General features: G+C 37.9%; 1 protein-coding gene across 9 annotated transcripts in view; it reads right to left on the bottom strand.

Annotated features, from left to right (window-relative positions):
• Positions 1-3,641: 3,641 nt before the first annotated feature.
• The window catches only part of DRAM2 (DNA damage regulated autophagy modulator 2), a 25,710-nt gene continuing 11,333 nt past the window's right edge, over positions 3,642-18,018 (bottom strand). For 8 of the 9 annotated variants that reach the window (XM_083358266.1, XM_083358267.1, XM_083358260.1 and 5 more), the window contains 6 exons: positions 17,680-17,747; positions 16,990-17,129; positions 12,907-13,084; positions 10,891-10,970; positions 9,425-9,517; positions 3,642-5,021 (listed from right to left, as the gene is read on the bottom strand). In XM_083358266.1, coding sequence (XP_083214392.1) covers positions 4,845-5,021; positions 9,425-9,517; positions 10,891-10,970; positions 12,907-13,084; positions 16,990-17,129; positions 17,680-17,747 — 736 coding nt within the window. In that variant the 3' untranslated portion in view covers positions 3,642-4,844. Of the gene's footprint in view, positions 5,022-7,306; positions 7,536-9,424; positions 9,518-10,890; positions 10,971-12,906; positions 13,085-16,989; positions 17,130-17,679; positions 17,748-18,018 lie in introns of those variants that run through there. The other variant, XM_083358268.1, reaches the window with a different exon arrangement.

Below are 18,018 nucleotides of genomic sequence, written 5' to 3'. Positions count from 1 at the left end.
TTCTGAGCGTTCTATGAGAAAAAAGCCCTGCCTCTAGCCACATTTGTCCCATTATTAAACTTTATTAATCTAGCTAGTCAGATTATTATTCATTTTGAGAATATTCTTTTTTTATAATAATTTATTAATTTTCCAATTTTACATTTAAGTATTTAAAAAGCAACGTGGTGACTGGGTTAATCAATAGTTCGATAACAAAATCTTTAGTACAAATCTCAGGTTACAACATCAGATTTTTCCCTTAAAATTTACTGTCTCGTATTCAAGCTAGTACAGTTTTAGTTATATCAACTCAATAAAGATCAGTATTACATTTATCAATAAATTTTTAGCTTATACATATCTTAATTACATTCAATCTGTATAAACAATCCATATCCTGTTAATTTTTACCCAATTTGTAGTTTCTCATCAATATTCCAATTTAACCTTCGATATTTATAATTTTCAGGCTTTGGGTAACCAAGATTTCCCTTGTCTCAATTCATAGCAAAATATAATATCCAAAATACACATTTTATCTATTTGAATGTAATCTTGTTCTATTTCCTAAAGGTTATCTATTTCCCACTGTTGTGTTTCGGGTTCGAATGAGCAGGAAAGATGCCAGGCAGATGAGTACAGAGAAACAGCAACTTTATTGATAACCATAACTGTACTGAGGGGTTAGGGTGTACATGCACTCTTTATATACTTTCTTAGCCTTCAGACAACCAATCAGATTGAACCCATTATTCCCGCTATTTTGGTTCCCGCCTGAACTGTTAGAGCTCAGTACATGTGCTAGAGAACTATTATTTTTTTATTTTTATTTTTTATTTTAATCTCATTTATATCCCGCCCTTCTCCGAAGACTCAGGGCGGCTTACAATCTAAGCACAAATTAAATGTGCTTAGCAATAGCCTTCATTCTATGTATATGCCTGCTTGTTAGGGCTTTCGCGCCCCCCCCAAGCAGCATTATTACAAAGTCAGCTTATTGCCCCCAACAATCTGGGTCCTCATTAGTTCCCAGTAACCAAGTGAATAGGTGTTTCTCCAAACCTCAATACATAACACCCACCATATTAAATCATCTACTTAATAACAAAATATCCCCTTTAATAAAACAAAAACATTATGTATATTACCTGGGTTTATCAATAAATCAAACATATTCATAATAATTTTCTTTTCCCTTTTAGGTCTAATTTTTAAATATTAAACAGATAAAATCCTTATTTTCAACTAATTTCCAAGTATTTTAAATCTAATGACCAAAATTCCCCTTATCTCAACATCTCCCTTTAACCCTCTAATTCAGGGCTTTTCAACCGGTGGTACGCGTACCACTGGTGGTATGCGAGCACGTGACTGGTGGTACGCGGCATCGCCTTCCTCCCCCCCGCCTCCCCCCACCTCCCGCCTGCTCCTTCCTAGCTTACTTGCTGCCGGAAAACATGCTGCTGCAGGAACCTACCAGGCTGCGTGAAGAGCACAGGCGCAGATCTCGCGCTCCTGCAATCTCCCTCGCTCGGTTTCAGCTTCCCTTGCTACAAGAGAAAGCAGGCTGAAACGGAGCGAGGGAGATTGCCAGGAATGCGAATTGGCCAATCTTGCACTCCTGCAATCTCCCTTGTTCGTTTCAGCTTGCTTTCTCTTGCAGCAAGGCAAGCTGAAACCGAGCGAGGGAGATTGCAGCAGCGCGAGATCGGCGTTTCTCAGCATGTGCCGATTCGCGTTCCTGGCAATCTCCCGTGCTGTTTCAGCTTGCTTTCTGCAAGAGAAAGCCAGGCCGCAGGGCTGCCTCTGTGGGTGCTGCTCTAGCGCGGAGAGGGAGAGGCCAGTCCCCATTCGGCCCGCCAGCCCCGGGAGAGCCCTGCGCAAGCGTGTTGCTGGCTGCCAAACCCTGGCTTTCAAGCAGGAGCAGCCTTGCCCTATTTGCCAGGAGCAGCCACCTGCCCCGCTTTTCGCAATCCCTGCTATGCCGCCACCGCACGTTTCCAGCAGCGGGAGGCTCCGGGACAAGGGCCTGTCGGGGGTGGAGTTGGGGCTGCTCTGGTGGGCCACTTCTGTGGCAGTGGGGCATGCTGGTGCCCTGCACTGTACTCCACTGCGGGGGCCACCCTGGGAAAGTTGGAAGTGCAGCTGTAGTCCAGGACAGTCAACCACTCTGAGCCCTGGCTGGCTGGCTTTGTGCCTCTGTCCCCCAAAAGCAGCTGTTGTGAATTGCTAGTGTGCGCTTCCCTCAGTGGCAGACCCCCACCCAGGACTCCGGCCGCGTCTGCAGAAGGCAAGCGGGGTGAAGTGTGCTTTGGTGTGTCTTCCATCCCTCCTGTGTGAAGGGCGCCTTCCTGCCCCGCAGTCCACAGCAGCATTGTTGGCATGCATGGATCGACTGTGAGCGAATGCAAGGTGTTTCTGTTGCTGGAATAAAGCTTATTAAATGAGCTAGCAACCTCCAAGTATCATTGATAGATCTTCTCCAACTTTCCTCCGGTGCTTCATGAAGAGTTAAGTGGGCGTCAGATTTCTTGGTAAAAATGGATTTGGAAGGAAGGAAGGAAAGAAATGACAATGGGAGGGAGGGAATGAGGAAAGGGCAAAGAGGGAGGGAAGGAAGAAAGGAAGGGACAATGGGAGAGGGAGGGAGAGAGAGAGGGAGAGAAAGAGAGAGAGGGAGAGGAGAAATAGGGAGAGAAAGGGAGAGAAAGAGAGAAAGGGAGAGAGGAGAAAGAAATACTGTAGGGAGGGAAAGGGAAAGAGGAGAAAAGGAGAGAAAGAGAGAGAGAAAGGGAGAGGGAAAGAGAGAGGGAGAGAAAGAAAGGGAGAGAGAGAAATGGAGAAAGAAAGGGAGGAAAATAGAGGGAGAGAGAGAAAGAGAGAGAGGGAAAGAGAAAAATAGAGAGGGAGAGAAGAAGAGAGAGAGAGAAGGAGAAAGGGAGGGAAATAGAGGGAGAGAGAGGGAGAAATAGAGGGAAAGAGAAAAATAGAGAGGGAGAGAAAGAGGGAGAGGGAGAGAAAGGGAGAGAGAAAGAGGGAGAGAGAGGAGAAAGAGGGAGGGGGAGAGAGAGGGAGAGAAAGAGAAGGAGAGAGAAATTAAATTAGTAACATGATTGTTAAGTGAATTTGGTTTCCCCACTAACTTTGCTTGTCAGAAGGTTGCAAAAGGCGATCACATGACCCTGGAACAATGTGACCATCATAAATATGAATCGATTGCCAAACATCTGAATGTAAATCACATGACCCTGGGGATGCTGCAATGGTCATAAGTGTGAAAAATGGTCATAAGTCACTTTTTTCAGTGCCGTCATAACTTTGAACAGTCACTAAGTGAATCATTGTAAGTCGAGGACTACCTGTACTTTATCATTTTTTTCCTTTTTGGGGGGAGGGGGTATCAGGTTTTTGAGACCTTGCTTGGTGACTAGTGGTACTCAGACATTGCCTTGTCCTAAAAGTGGTACAATGGATGAAAAGGTTGAAAAGTCCTGCTCTAATTAATAAGTTGAGATCCCCTCTAATAAGTCAAAAACCCAATTTTCTTCAACCTTATTCTGGCTTTCTTCCTTTGCCAACTAGGCTTCCATATCAGTGCTTTTACATCATCAAATATATCTCCCTCTATTATTATAGATGCTACTTGAAATAAAGGAGACCATTGCCAGTTTTCTGAAAAGGTTAGCCCATTTGTATTTATTAAATTGTCTCTCTGTTATTCCAGTTCCCCATACTTGCCCTGATGTTTATCTTCCATTCAATCTGTTCCTTTCTCAAATTCCGATTTATACAAAAAGTCATTTCCATTTTCAGCATTGTAACTTCCTTTTCTGGATTTTTCATCAGCTGTATTTGTTGGTCAACTGAGTCCTCTGTCTTAATATTTGATTGTCCCACTTCTTCTGTTATCTTCTGCATTGTTGGTTCTTTGGTTATAGTCAAAGTTTGGGTTTGTGTATCTAAGCTGGTGTCTTGATCTTTTATGTTAGATCTTATTTTATCACAAGCTGAAAGAATGGTTTCATGTATTGCTTTCAACATGGAAAGAATCTTTTCCTGGTCTTCATCCATCTCTTTCACGTGTTTGTAAATAGTCTTTCTAGTAAAAGTTGTTTGTCAAGCAAGATTTTATAGTCCAAGGTATTTCACCATCTCATATAGTAACCAATATTCCTCAAGTAAAGAGATAGGAAAGCAATTTCCCACATATAACTCTGAAAGTCAGTAAAAGTTTACATTCACAGTTCAAGTAGGCCAGTTATGCCACCCAGCTGTTCTCTTACAGCTAAGTCTCTCACAGGTGGTGCCAAGGTCAGAAAAGTCTTACCTGAGGTCTGGGCTTCGAGCCAAGTCTCTTTTAGGAAATAACAAGTTGTAATACCAAACTTTGCCACAACATGTCACTGATGCCATTTAAGGTTTTTTAAGTTCAAAATTTTTCTAATCCTCTTTCCAATTTTATTTCTTTTTTGTAGATAAAAACAAGTCTCCAGTAAAAATAGGAAAAATTTTGATCCCCAAGTTTCAGGAACATATAAATCCAATTAGATTAAAATTGTTCTTGTAATGCTTTGATTCCCCTGGGTAGTCAGATGCCGCTATTCTTAGAGGGTGGGATAGAAATTCCCTTCCCTCTCTCCTCACAGGGGGAAAGATATTTCAAGCAGTTTTTACAGGAAGAGAAGGTACCTAGGGTGAAGAGAAGATCAGATCTCACCCAGTTTCATCCGTGTTGCTTTCAAAGTGCTTGGTGGTGAGTTTGACTTCGGCTGTCTGCTGCCTAATGACGGGCCATATTGCTATGGCCAGTCTTTCCTCCGCCAATTTGAAGGGCTGCGCCGGATTGAGCGGAAGGGCTGCAGCTATCCCACGATCAAATGCGGGTCCCCTCCTTGCTCGTCAACCCTACAGGGCGACTTTTGACCCTTTCCAGGGTCCCCTAGTGAAAGGAAATCAGATGTGGAAGACAGAGCTTGCTTTCCAGTGGCTGCGGCAGCAAACTGGATCTTGAGAATATTCTTTAGGCAAACAATTGTGGTCTGAAAAAGTTACAATGGGAGATATTCTGACAATAGTAGCAACAATTTTATGAGGCATACAAAAAACCAAATTTGTAAGTAAACTTTAATCTGCAAAATTTTTGTTTATAAAAATCTGTAAAGATATATAATACCATATAATCATTATTTTATATTATATATTACAATGTTTTGTGAGATACTTAAAAACTTTTTATATAAACAATTGGCAAGTCAGTAAAAATCCTTAATTAATAGTAGTATTTTCATATAAAATGACATGTTTATATATTGCACTGAATGTTATATAAGCATATACAGTATTTAAAAAACCTACGGTACTGTGCAGAAGTTTTCAGCAGGTGCAAAAATGCTGCAAATTAGAAATGCTTTCAGAAATATAATAGTTTATTTTTATCAATTAACAAAATGGAAAGTAAGTGAACAAAAGACAAATCCAAATCAAATCAATATTTGGGGTGACCATCCTTTTCCTTCAAAACAGCATCAATTTTTCTAGGTACACTTGCACACAGTTTTTGAAGAACTTGGCAAGGTTACTTCAAAGTTGTTCCAAAAATGTTGGAGAACTACAGATCTTCTGTGGATATAGGTAAAGGTTCCCCCGCACATGCGTGCTAGTCGTTTCCAACTCTAGGGGCCGGTGCTCATCTCCGTTTCATAGCCGAAGAGCCAGCGCTTGTCCGAGGACGTCTCCGTGGTCATGTGGCCGGCATGACTAGATGCCAAAGGCGCACGGAACGCTGTTACCTTCCCACCGTAGTGGTCCCTATTTTTCTACTTGCATTTTTACGTGCTTTCGAACTGCTAGGTCGGCAGAAGCTGGGACAAGTAACAGGCGCTCACTCTGTTACGCGGCACTTGGGATTCGACCCGCCAAACTGCCGACCTTCTGATCGACAAGCTCAGCGTCCTAACCCACTGAGCCACCGCGTCCCTTTCTGTGGATATAGGCTGCCTCAAATCCTGTCCTTTCATGTAATCCCAAACAGACTGCTGAGATCAGGTCTCTGTGGGGGCCAAACCATCACTTCCAGAACAACTTGTTCTTCTTTATGCTGAAGATGGTTAATTACATTGGCTGTATGTTTGGGGTCACTGTCCTGCTGCAGAATAAATTTGGGGCCAATCACATTCCTCCCTGATGGTATAATGGATATGTATCTGCCGGTATTTCTCAGCATTGAGGACACCATTGATCCTGACCAAATCTTGAACTCCATTTGCAGAAAAGCAGTCCCAAACTTTCAAGGAATCTCCACCATGCTTCACTGTTGCCTGCAGAAATTCATTGGCCACAATTTTTCCATGAAGACTTCTGGCCAGATGTCTCCGGACAGTAGATTGGTGTACCTGAGTCCCACTGGATTCTGCCAGTTCTGTGCTGATGGCACTGCTGGGCATCTTCCCATGTTTAAGGGAAGTGAGCATGATATGTCTGTCATCTGCTTCATTAAATTTCCTTGGACAACCACTTTGTCTATGGTCCTCAGTGTTGCCCATTTCTTTGTGCTTCTTCAAAAGAGCCTGAACAGCACAATTTGGTTTGCAGCCTGCTTTGCAATCTCTACCTGGGAGAGACCTTGCTGATGCAAGGAGCAAGACCTTTTGTCTTGTTCATGTTCTGCTTTGCCATCGTGTATGACCTGTGACATAAAACTGTCTTCTATAACCTCACCTTAATAGCAGAGTTTGGCTATGCCCCTTTACCTAAGAATTGATGTTATTTTAAAGGCAAAGGGTGGTCACCCCAAATATTGATTTGATTTGGATTTCTCTTTTGTTCATTTACTTTCCGTTTTGTTAATTGATAAAAATAAACTATTAACACTTGTATTTCTAAAAGCATTCTTTACAGTATTTTTGCACAATTGCCTAAAACATTTGCACAGCACTGTATATATAAAGGTAAAGGTAAAGGTTCCCCCGCACATGCGTGATAGTCGTTTCCAACTCTAGTGGCCGGTGCTCATCTCCGTTTCAAAGCCGAAGAGCCAGCACTTGTCCAAGGACGTCTCCGTGGTCATGTGGCCGGCATGACTAGACACCAAAGGCGCACGGAACGCTGTTACCTTCCCACCGTAGTGGTCCCTATTTTTCTACTTGCATTTTTGCTTTCGAACTGCTAGGTTGGCAGAAGCTGGGACGAGTAACAGGTGCTCACTCTGTTACGCGGCACTCGGGATTCGACCCGCCAAACTGCCGACCATCTGATCGACAAGCTCAGCGTCCTAACCCACTGAGCCACCGCGTCCCTACTGTATATATAGCCTATACTATATATGGGCTGATGCCAGTGGAACTAATAGACATCATTATTTCTGCATATTAAAAATGGAAGCAATGTATGTGAACCAAAGCTTTTTTCTCAGAGTTCTAATTTATGTCATTTTCTCTGTTTTCTTCTCATATGCTTCCTGTGATTAGTATTCCTTGATCATCTTCCAGGAGCTGCTCTTGAGTATGATAAAGATTAGGGCCAAAGAGTTTTGTTTCCATATGCAATGAGATTTTCTACAATAAATGGTGGAAAAGAATGAAATGTATTAGTTAATTTGGTTCTGTTATCATAAAGCATGATAAATGTTCACATTAGATCCTACTTTATAAACAAAATAATTAAGGAATCTCATGGATAATGTTACTATCTTAATAATTTTATCAAAGTTCAAAAATTGTACAAAGTCATCTCAAATCATTCCATCTTTGAGACTTTGTTCTCTTCCTTGTCTATCCTTTAAAGGGAGTCCCAGAAGTCCCTGGGAGTCACTACTTCTAAATGCTGAATGGAACCATTTCAAGAATTTTGCCTGGACTCCTTCCTTTCCCAACAGGGGTCTTCCTGGCTCCCTGTGAGATGTTGCTCGTGCTCACTATGTTCTTAGAGCCCTTTTCTTTAAAAGCTATATGATGCTAGTGGGTTGGGCTTCAGAGAATTGGAATGTTTCTAGGCCCAACCATTGATGTCACTGGCCCGAGAAGAACCCCAGGGAAATATAAGTCTCCAGATTCCAACACCAAACAGATATGTTCAAATCCATCACTGATTTTAACACGTACAATACTACATAAATTCTAGCTTAAAATGAATAATGGGGAGAGGACAAAAGAAAGAAGGGGAGAAATATTCTGCAGCACACTACTTTTATTTCCCCCCCATTACTGAGGTAAATTACATATGTTTGTATTTTTTAAGCTTATAGGCTGCTTTAATTGTATCCAATTTTAAGCAATGTATGCTTCATCTCTCATGATTAAAATAATACAAATTCCAAAAAGTCTGAGCCACCTATTCACAAGTGAAATGCTGGTCAATAGGAGGAAGCGGCAACCAAGAAGGATAAATTCAAGACCTCTGATAATAACGCTTGGAATAGAGACCCAAAGGGAACCCTCCCTCCCTGATCTTACTAAGAGCACAAATGGTGCTGAGAATAGACAGTGCTGAAAACATCCAGGTCTTAAGCATATAGTGCATTTAACAAGCAGCCATAATCAAAGTTTGACCCTTGAGTCCATCACAAACAAAATTTCACACCCAGTAATCAGAACAGTAGTATCTCTGGTTATATTTATTTATTTATTTATTTATTTGTTTTATATACCGCCCTTCTCCCGAGGGACTCTATGCATGGCTTTCTACAACCATTCTCTCTCCCTTGCCTTGGACTTTCAGCTGATGCAAAAACCAAAATTCAAATCAGAAACATGATCATCACACTTCTGAAAGTCTTTCCCTTCACCCAATTCTCAGTAATGTGCCAGGTCTGCCTTTTCTACAATTAAATCATGGCTTAGGAGACATTTACTATGGGCAGGCTAATATATTACTCTCCAATCCTAATTCAAAAATAAGAAAATGCATTGCTAACAACTGATCAATTTGGTCTTTCTTTTAGAGATGCAATTATTCTGAAAAATATAATACTTCAGGATCAGTTTCTGAAAATAAAATAGTCATATATCTCTATTTAGCTTTAAGCTCAGAAAACGAAGAAAAATAAACATGAAATATTTTGAATAATCACCTATTTTGCTTACAACTAATTTCAAAGGCTAACTTTTGTTGCAGAAATTCATCATACATTTTAATAAAGTATTTTCTTAATGTCCTGTAGGTATGGAAAATTGTTTTGATGGCTTCTATTCCACCTCAGCTTCAGATAGATTTACCAACTTCAAAATATTCAAACATAAGATATTTAGTAAAACAGAGACATCTGTCTATATGACCCAACTCCTTTTTGTGGTTCTCATACAATGCTCACTCAAAGATGGCAATTCCCTTGTATATAATTTGGTTCCAATTTCTTTCTCAATTGTCATCTGTAGCCACTGTCCCCAAATTAAGGACACTTTCTGTCTACCAAAGGTTTGCCCACCCTTGCTGTAGAGAAACTTACCTGGAAGTCACGGATGAAAGTCATGAAAAAACTGATAACAGTGAAAGCCAAAGACCATTCAGAAACTGTGGCAATGATATGGACAGTGTATCCCTGCAAAATACATTTTTTAAAAAAGTATTATGCTTTTCAATGGTAGAATATCATCAGTTCTAATGGTAAACTCAAGTAATGAAAACCAATAAGCACAAGAAAGTTCCTTATTTGATTTTCATTCCATTAGAATGTTTATACTACTGACTACTGAAATATCTTGATAGTTTACAATTAAAACATAAAATCAAATTAAAACCAATGTATTAAAAAGAGTTTCAATGATTAAAAACTTGCAAGTTATGTTTCAAGTCCTTTTTAAAAGCAGTCAAAAGGCTTTAGACAAGTATAGAAGAGAATGAAGGTTAAAGAGAGCATCACACTTTATTTCATTACATTATGTATATTTATGTACATTAAAAAAAATCCCTAGTGTCTTCCAGAAAGATAATGCTTATAGAACTTGCCTTTGATGATGCTGGCTAGAGATTATGGGAGCTGAAATTAGGGAAGGCTTTAACGTGTGCTAACAAATGCAATACCAAAATATAACAAAAAAAGGGAATAAGACAAATAATTACCTAATACTCAATAGAAGTTATTAATGGCTACTAAATGTGATTTATGTATCTACACATACATACAAACACACACACACACACACACTTTCTCCATGTTTACAGGCATTATACTACTTGCCGGGGGGGGGGCGGGGCGCAAAATAAAATACCTTTTGTTCACGTCCTGTCTTTGAACTTCTCAGAAACATCTAGGAATCAAACTTTGGTCTGATTCAGCAGAAAACCTCACTTTAAGTTTATTAAAGGTAAAGGTTCCCCCACACATGCGTGCTAGTCGTTTCTGACTGTAGGGGCCGGTGCTCATCTCTGTTTCAAAGCCGACGAGCCAGCGCTTGTCCGAGGACGTCTCTGTGGTCATGTGGCCGGCATGACTAGATGCCAAAGGCACATGGAACGCTGTTACCTTCCCACTGTAGTGGTCCCTATTTTTCTACTTGCATTTTTACGTGCTTTCAAACTGCTAGGTTGGCAGAAGCTGGGACAAGTAACAGGCGCACACTCTGTTACGCGGCACTTGGGATTCGACCCGCCAAACTGCCGACCTTACGATCAACACGCTAAGCGTCCCAACCCACTAAGCCACCGCGCCCCTAGGTTTATTACATTCGCTTTATAAAATATTAAAGAGGCTAGACCAGCTACTCTTTTTAAATTGCAGTAATGAAGCCAATTACTAATGAAGTAGACTTCTTGCTTATGTTTGTGTATGTTTGCAGAACTAAGTATGGTGTTTTGGGTAAACAATATATAAACACTACAATGTGTTAAGAATATCTTGGAATGTCTTCTGCAATGTGCTTGACATGTTTCATTTGTATCTTCTGTTGTCTTTTTAAGAAAAATCAAACTTACTTTCTCCTGGGGATTCCAATGCAGCCTCCATAGGGAATCTATTCCAGTTAAGCAGAGTAAAATGAGTGTAGAAATAGCCACTTTAATCATTAAGGAATATCTTTGAAATATGGAGGAAATAGCCTTGCTCTCCATCTATTCTTGTTTAACCCCACTTTTTTTTTAATTTTAAAGGCTGTATACCCGGCAGGTTTTGAGAAGGGATGGTGTAATCTTTAGTTTAAATGATTTTTTAAAGTTTATCCCATCCTTTTGAAATGTGCCAATAATGCAGCAAATGTCCCATCTGGTCAGTCAGTATCAAATACAACCATGGCATTTCACTCATCCAGAAAATTGTTGTTAAGGATCAGGGGATTCTCAGAAACCCCTGAGGATGCAGTTGAGAAAAGTATCAACAGAAATCAGGGATTCTAACAGTAACACAAATGCTATATTTATATATATCTTGTGGGTGGTTTTTTTCCGATGCACGCTGTTGGCCCAAAAATGGGAAGAAGGAATCTTTTGCCTGTATCAGCCCAATCTAGGGCCATCCAAGGCAGCAGTCGCTACTGCGACAATCATTTTTATGTTAAATTTGGATTTAACAAATCCAACGTGCAAGCAGCCCAGGTTTGAATCTCAGAAGGATGTGGCTGGCTGATGAGAGCAAAGCAGCTTGAAATAGCTATAGCAGTCTCCCTTTAATTCTTTGTTAGCAATCCAAATTTAATATAAAAATGATTGTCGCAGTAGCGCCTGCTGCCTGTGGATGGCCCTAGTTTGGGCTGATACAGGCAAAAGTTTCCTTCTCCCCATATTTGGGTAGACAGGGTGCATCAAAAACTACTCAAGACACACACACACACACACACACACACACACACACACACACATATATATATATATATATATATATATATATATATATATATATTTACCTATTGTTGTAGAATAAAGGTAAAGGTTCCCCCGCACATGCGTGCTAGTCGTTTCCGACTCTAGGGGCCGGTGCTCATCTCCATTTCAAAGCCGAAGAGCCAGCGCTTGTCCGAGGACAGCTCCGTGGTCATGTGGCCGGCATGACTAGACGCCAAAGGCGCACGGAACGCTGTTACCTTCCCACCGTAGTGGTCCCTATTTTTCTACTTGCATTTTTACGTGCTTTCGAACTGCTAGGTGGGCAGAAGCTGGGACGAGTAACAGGCGCTCACTCTGCTACGCGGCACTCGGGATTCGACCCGCCAAACTGCCGACCTTCTGATCGACAAGCTCAGCGTCTTAACCCACTGAGCCACCGCGTCCCTCTTGTTGTAGAATACTGTATTACAAAATCCTTTTCACAAGCAATACATATAATATGAATAAAATAAATATGAACACAATGAGTACTAACAGATTATTATGCCATAATACATTCAAATACATATAATCAAGTGCATGGAATATTATCCAGAGATAAAATCCATTTATAAGGGCAACTGCTGACCAGAGTCAGGTTGAATATTGAGCTGGGCAGTTTATACATTTATTTATATATATAAATATTTTTTAAAAAATCACACTATGCAATATTTGTTAATTAGTTCAGCAATATAAAATCACTGATGTTGTACACATATGTAGAACATAATGTGTAATATAAGACATATATTATACTACATCTATATAATGTTATATATATTATTTCCTTCTGACATCTTTCTGCATTACATACCATAAGCTACATACTCCTAACCCAAATAAAATCTCATACAACTGATAAAATTGTAGACCATGGAAATAAACATCAATGAATTAAGTCATCTTTAAAGATACAAGATAATTTCTTGGTTCTGTTGCAATAGTCTAACATAGTTACCTCTCCAGAAATAAAAAAATAAAGCTTTTGAAGTTTATATATTTTGTCATCTTTTCCAGCATTGTTATAAGTAAACATTTTAGCCACCTGAAAATAAAGCATCCTTTATTTAAAATAGACTTTTAAGAAATATCTCTCATTTACCACTTGCACTGTTTTACCACAAAGGATACTACTCACTATGCTTACTGCGCACCATAGCAACATTGTAAATCTGATCCAAAAAATATCCTTCCCATGAATTTGTGGTTGCATCTTATAGGAAATAATTGTCTGAACCAGAATATATACGGCTCCAATTCCAAATGCAAGGAAAGCTCCAAATGAATGCATGACAAATACAGAATTTTTCTACAGGAAAATAACATAATTTAATGGTTTTTAGAGAATACTGGGGTAATCCTTAAAAGGTTCAAACAATATAAAAAAACCTGAATCTTTGAACAGAATCTCTCAAAATTACCAGAATTATGGCTCAATAACAAATACTGTTATCTGCAAACCACTATAAAAACCTAGAGATCTATAATTATTGGAAGTTCATTATTTCTAATTAAGAGCAAGATTGTAATGGTATATATCTTAAAGGCAGCAATTTTGCTCAAACAGGGCAACTTTATTTAATGAGTTTTTTTCCTCCCAAATTACAATATTCACCAAATTAAATGAGTAATTTAAGAAAATAATTTTCTCTTTTTCTTTTGCCAGGTTATAATACTGTGAAAAAGTATTTGGCTGTTTAAATTTTCCTGAATCTTTGCCACTGAAGATTATTAGAGCTTCTACTGGTATTTCCTAAACAAAGTCAGCTTACATTCAATGTGCCATGGTAAAAAATTAATCAGTCTCCTGATTCAATCAGTTAAAGAAATTCTAGCTCCAAGGTTCAACGTTCATTAAATATTCAGGATTGATAAAAAATTTCTGAAGATGTCCATTAAAAAGAAATTGATGCCTATCAGTCTGAGAAAAATTACCAAACACTTTTGAAAGGTCTGATGCTCCACCATTTCACTTCAGAGACATTGTGTGAAATGAGATTAGGTACACTGCTGAATTTTCCAAAGAGTGGGTATTCTGTCAAAATTGCTCTAAAAGAACATCATAAAATTGTCCATGAAATCATAGACAAAAAGAAAAAAACATCCATGGATTTGCAGGTCTCTCTTGCCTGTGCTCAAAGCATTTATGATTCCAAAAATGGGATTCATGGGCAAGAGTTTTCTGAAGTTTGCCAAAAAAAAAATCCAATAGCTAAATAAGCAACTAGATTTCAGGAGAATAAATAAGGCAATGGGAAACTTTATAGGCCACATAATTGCTATGTCTGGGGGAAACTAAAAACACTGAATTTGATAATAACCAGCTGTCAAGCATGAAGATGACAATATCACAGTTTGAGGATATTTTTATTACTTCAGGATAAATAGCCATCACTGAGGAGAGAATGAATTTTGTTCATCCCACATAATTTTATAGATAATCAACCCATAATCTGAAATGCAAATGGGTCATATATCAAAGCAACGATCCCAAACTTACAATTAAGTCTTACAATAGAATGAACGGAAGAGAATAAAATGACTCAAAATATTTTTGAATGATTCAGTGAGTGTCTAAAACTATACAGAAATTCACCAGGCTTAAAAGAAAGCAGGTATTGCTGGAGATCCTCAAATATTACTGGATTTAAACAAACTGACATGGAGGAATGGACTAAAATGTCTGGGCAGCATTATAAAAGACTGATAATTATGGGATACGTTGGTTATGTAGATGCCAGAGTAGATGAAACCAATTACAGTACTGACTTGAGGGAGACAATTGCTTTTTCACAAATGCACTTTATGAAATAATAAGCATTAAATGTTGAGCTCACTCAGACTTTATACTGTATATCAATACGACTGACTCATAATATTCAGTGGCAAATTATATGCAAAAATTCAGAAAAAATAAAAGGTGCCAATATTTTTCACAGAATTATAAATATAAAAAGTATTTTCCTCTGCTGATGATATGTAGGTATTTATTTGAAACTTTCTAAATCTAACCCAACCTTTACATTTTACTTTATTGTAATAGTCACTGAATGCACTGACCCTATTCTATAACCAAAAAAGGTTTATGATTGCAATCCGTTCAGAGTTACCCTGAGTTAAGATGGGGGGCCAATAATAAGCATTAAATGTTGAGCTCACTCAGACTTTATACTGTATATCAATACGACTGACTCATAATATTCAGTGGCAAATTATATGCAAAAATTCAGAAAAAATAAAAGGTGCCAATATTTTTCACAGAATTATAAATATAAAAAGTATTTTCCTCTGCTGATGATATGTAGGTATTTATTTGAAACTTTCTAAATCTAACCCAACCTTTACATTTTACTTTATTGTAATAGTCACTGAATGCACTGACCCTATTCTATAACCAAAAAAGGTTTATGATTGCAATCCGTTCAGAGTTACCCTGAGTTAAGATGGGGGGCCAATAAATATTAATAAACAAACAAATTTACAAATAAATAAATAAATAAACTGCCATTTATTCTGCTTTTCCTTCAGTGAGATCAGCATGCCATTTCTAAGTAGTTGATCATTCAGCATAAAGTAAGATCAGCATAACTTCAAACAGCTTTTCTGCATTATGTGTTTTCTGATATATCTCACAATGACTAACCCTGAGAGATCTACTGTAACTAATCAAAAACTCTCCACGAAGTTTCAAGGATATGAACTCTTCTTACTCCCAAAATCAACATTATCAATGGTCATCTATCTTTGGCTTTAAAGGAATAGTTTGCAGCAAATATTTTTCATTTTAAGGCCAAAATGTAAAATATCAATAGCAAATATTACTGCCATCACAATAAGAAATGCCAGATTTTAACATCACATTCAAAACTGCCCCTATTTCTGAGTAGTCATTTGTAATTCATTTGTTCTTCATGAAGTACTGTGGTGAAGGAATTAAGAATGGAATATTGAGAACAAAGAGGCTGAGATTCAAATACATACTTGGCCACAAAATCTAATAAATTACCTTGGCCAGTTGCTATTTCTCTGCCTTAACATATTCCATTGGACTCTATACAATAAAACTTAGAGAAAAGAAGTACAAATGTAATAAATATACTTATAAAGTATTTTAAAAAATACTTCTTGTATTTCAAACCTAAATGTATGAGGAATGAGAGACTTGGAATTAACCTTGATATTTAGCATCAACAGTCTGTTTACTTTATGGAAAGGATGCCTCCTAGACCAGAAAAAAATAGTTTAGACTAGAGAATTTTGATAAGATACATTAATTAATGTCTTGAAAACAAAATCAATTATTTTCCACAAAATAAGTATCTCTGAACAGCTTTTAACAGCTTACAATCTAGTTACATTTAATGTCATAGTATTTATTCAAGAGGAAAAGGTTTTAAATGTGCAGTAATTTATCTACACTCTTCTTAATCACTGGGTTTTTTTTCTTTCATTCTTCTCATTCTTTTCATGCTACACTGTCACCTACTGTTCATCACACAAAGTATATTTGATGCTTGGAAAAAATATATAGACCAAATAAGCAATAAAGAACATTACCAGCAAATGCTCCTGAGCACACTATTTTATGAGAAATGTAAAAGATGCTGATGTTTAGTCCAGTCATGCCAAATACTGTATTTGTTACACTTTCTCAAAGCTTTCTAGTTGTCAGGACTGATTTATTCTGCTAAATTATTATTTCTGAGAAAATATTTCTTGGACACTGAGATTACTAATAATGTGGTATTTTTCTTGAAAATATATCCATTTTAAAAATATTATCTGGCCTAAATAAAATAAAACCATTCCGAATACCAGCAGTTTGTCCCTGAAAACTTAAGAAACTTACATTTATTTGATTTATACCGTTGCTAAGGGTAAATAAAATTTAAAAAATAGATATAGAAATATCCTCACTATCTAAATATATTGTGTTTGATTGGTTGATTGCCAATCAATACCAATTAAAGGTGCTTCCAAGTAGACACATACTATTCAAAATATATTGTGCATCTTGTGCTGTCTTTTACTCCCTGTTTTTTGGAAGCATGGAAGAAATGGTGGGAAAAAACAATGATGTTCCCAATGTCAAACAACATAACACATACCTTTCTTATCAACCTTCATTTGGGCAGATCCTTAGAATAGGCTATTATAATCTTATGATGAAGATATGTACTTTTGTAATTTAATCATCAAAGAAAAAACACAAACCTGAAAGTTTGCAACGATGCAAATCCCAAAACAGCTAACTATTCCTAACACTAAGCCAGCCTTATTTAGTCTGAGCAACTTGGATTCCTCAGGGTTCAAAGCACTGACTTGTTTGTACCGAACATACGCGGTGGCAATACCTGTGAATGAACAATTGAAACAGAATAAGAATAGAGAAGTGTGATATTAAATTCAATGAAGACTAAGGCACAATTATAGCCACATGAAAATAGTAGTCTTTTATGCAAGACATAATAAAAGAAAAGTAGAAATAAATTAACTATATGAGGACTCATTTCATGCTAATTATAAGGGGTTTGGAGAAACCTGCCAACCATGATTTTTTAATCCAGCCATTCAATAACTACGGTTAATTAACTATAGTTTAAATCCTCTGAATGTAAATGGAGAGTGAGATGCTCTTTAGCTATTCCTGCGATAGCTTAACATCCTGTGCTCTCCTACTCTACTTCATTATAGTAGATGCAACTCTGTATAATTGTTTTGACCTTTAAAACTCTGTAAAAAGTGTACTGTTTTTGTCTCAACTGCACATACCAACTGCATTGTCCAAAACATCTTTCAGTGAATATCCTTTTCCTATAGTTAAGATTTCTTCATCTCTGTAGTCTCATCAAAGCCCACATCTCAGCAACCTCAAAAGCTCAGTATTATTTTTACTGTACTTACCTAAGAAGGAAGCAAAGCATAACATTATTCCAAACAAGCATCTTTCTGGAGGTCTTGCCCCTGCGTCACTGCAAGATAAGCAACGTATGATACTAAGCATCCTACTATGCAATTAGAATGACAAAACGTACAAAATACACAACACTCATTATTAATGTTGACACTAATGATAAGTGATGCAGTATGAGTAAAAATAAAGATTTCTTTGATAACTACATAGATTCTTGCAGGATAGTGGTTTGCCAATACCTACCTCCATAACGTGTTTTTAAATTCCATACCTAGCCTGCCTACCTGGGGCTTCCTGGAGATTTCTCATTCAACTACTCCTACATTTGC

Source organism: Vipera ursinii (genome assembly GCF_947247035.1).
Source record: "Vipera ursinii genome assembly, chromosome: 3".
Lineage (NCBI taxonomy): Eukaryota > Metazoa > Chordata > Lepidosauria > Squamata > Viperidae > Vipera > Vipera ursinii.
Note: the sequence above shows the minus strand (reverse complement) of the source record. Positions and strands in the feature narration are given on the sequence as shown.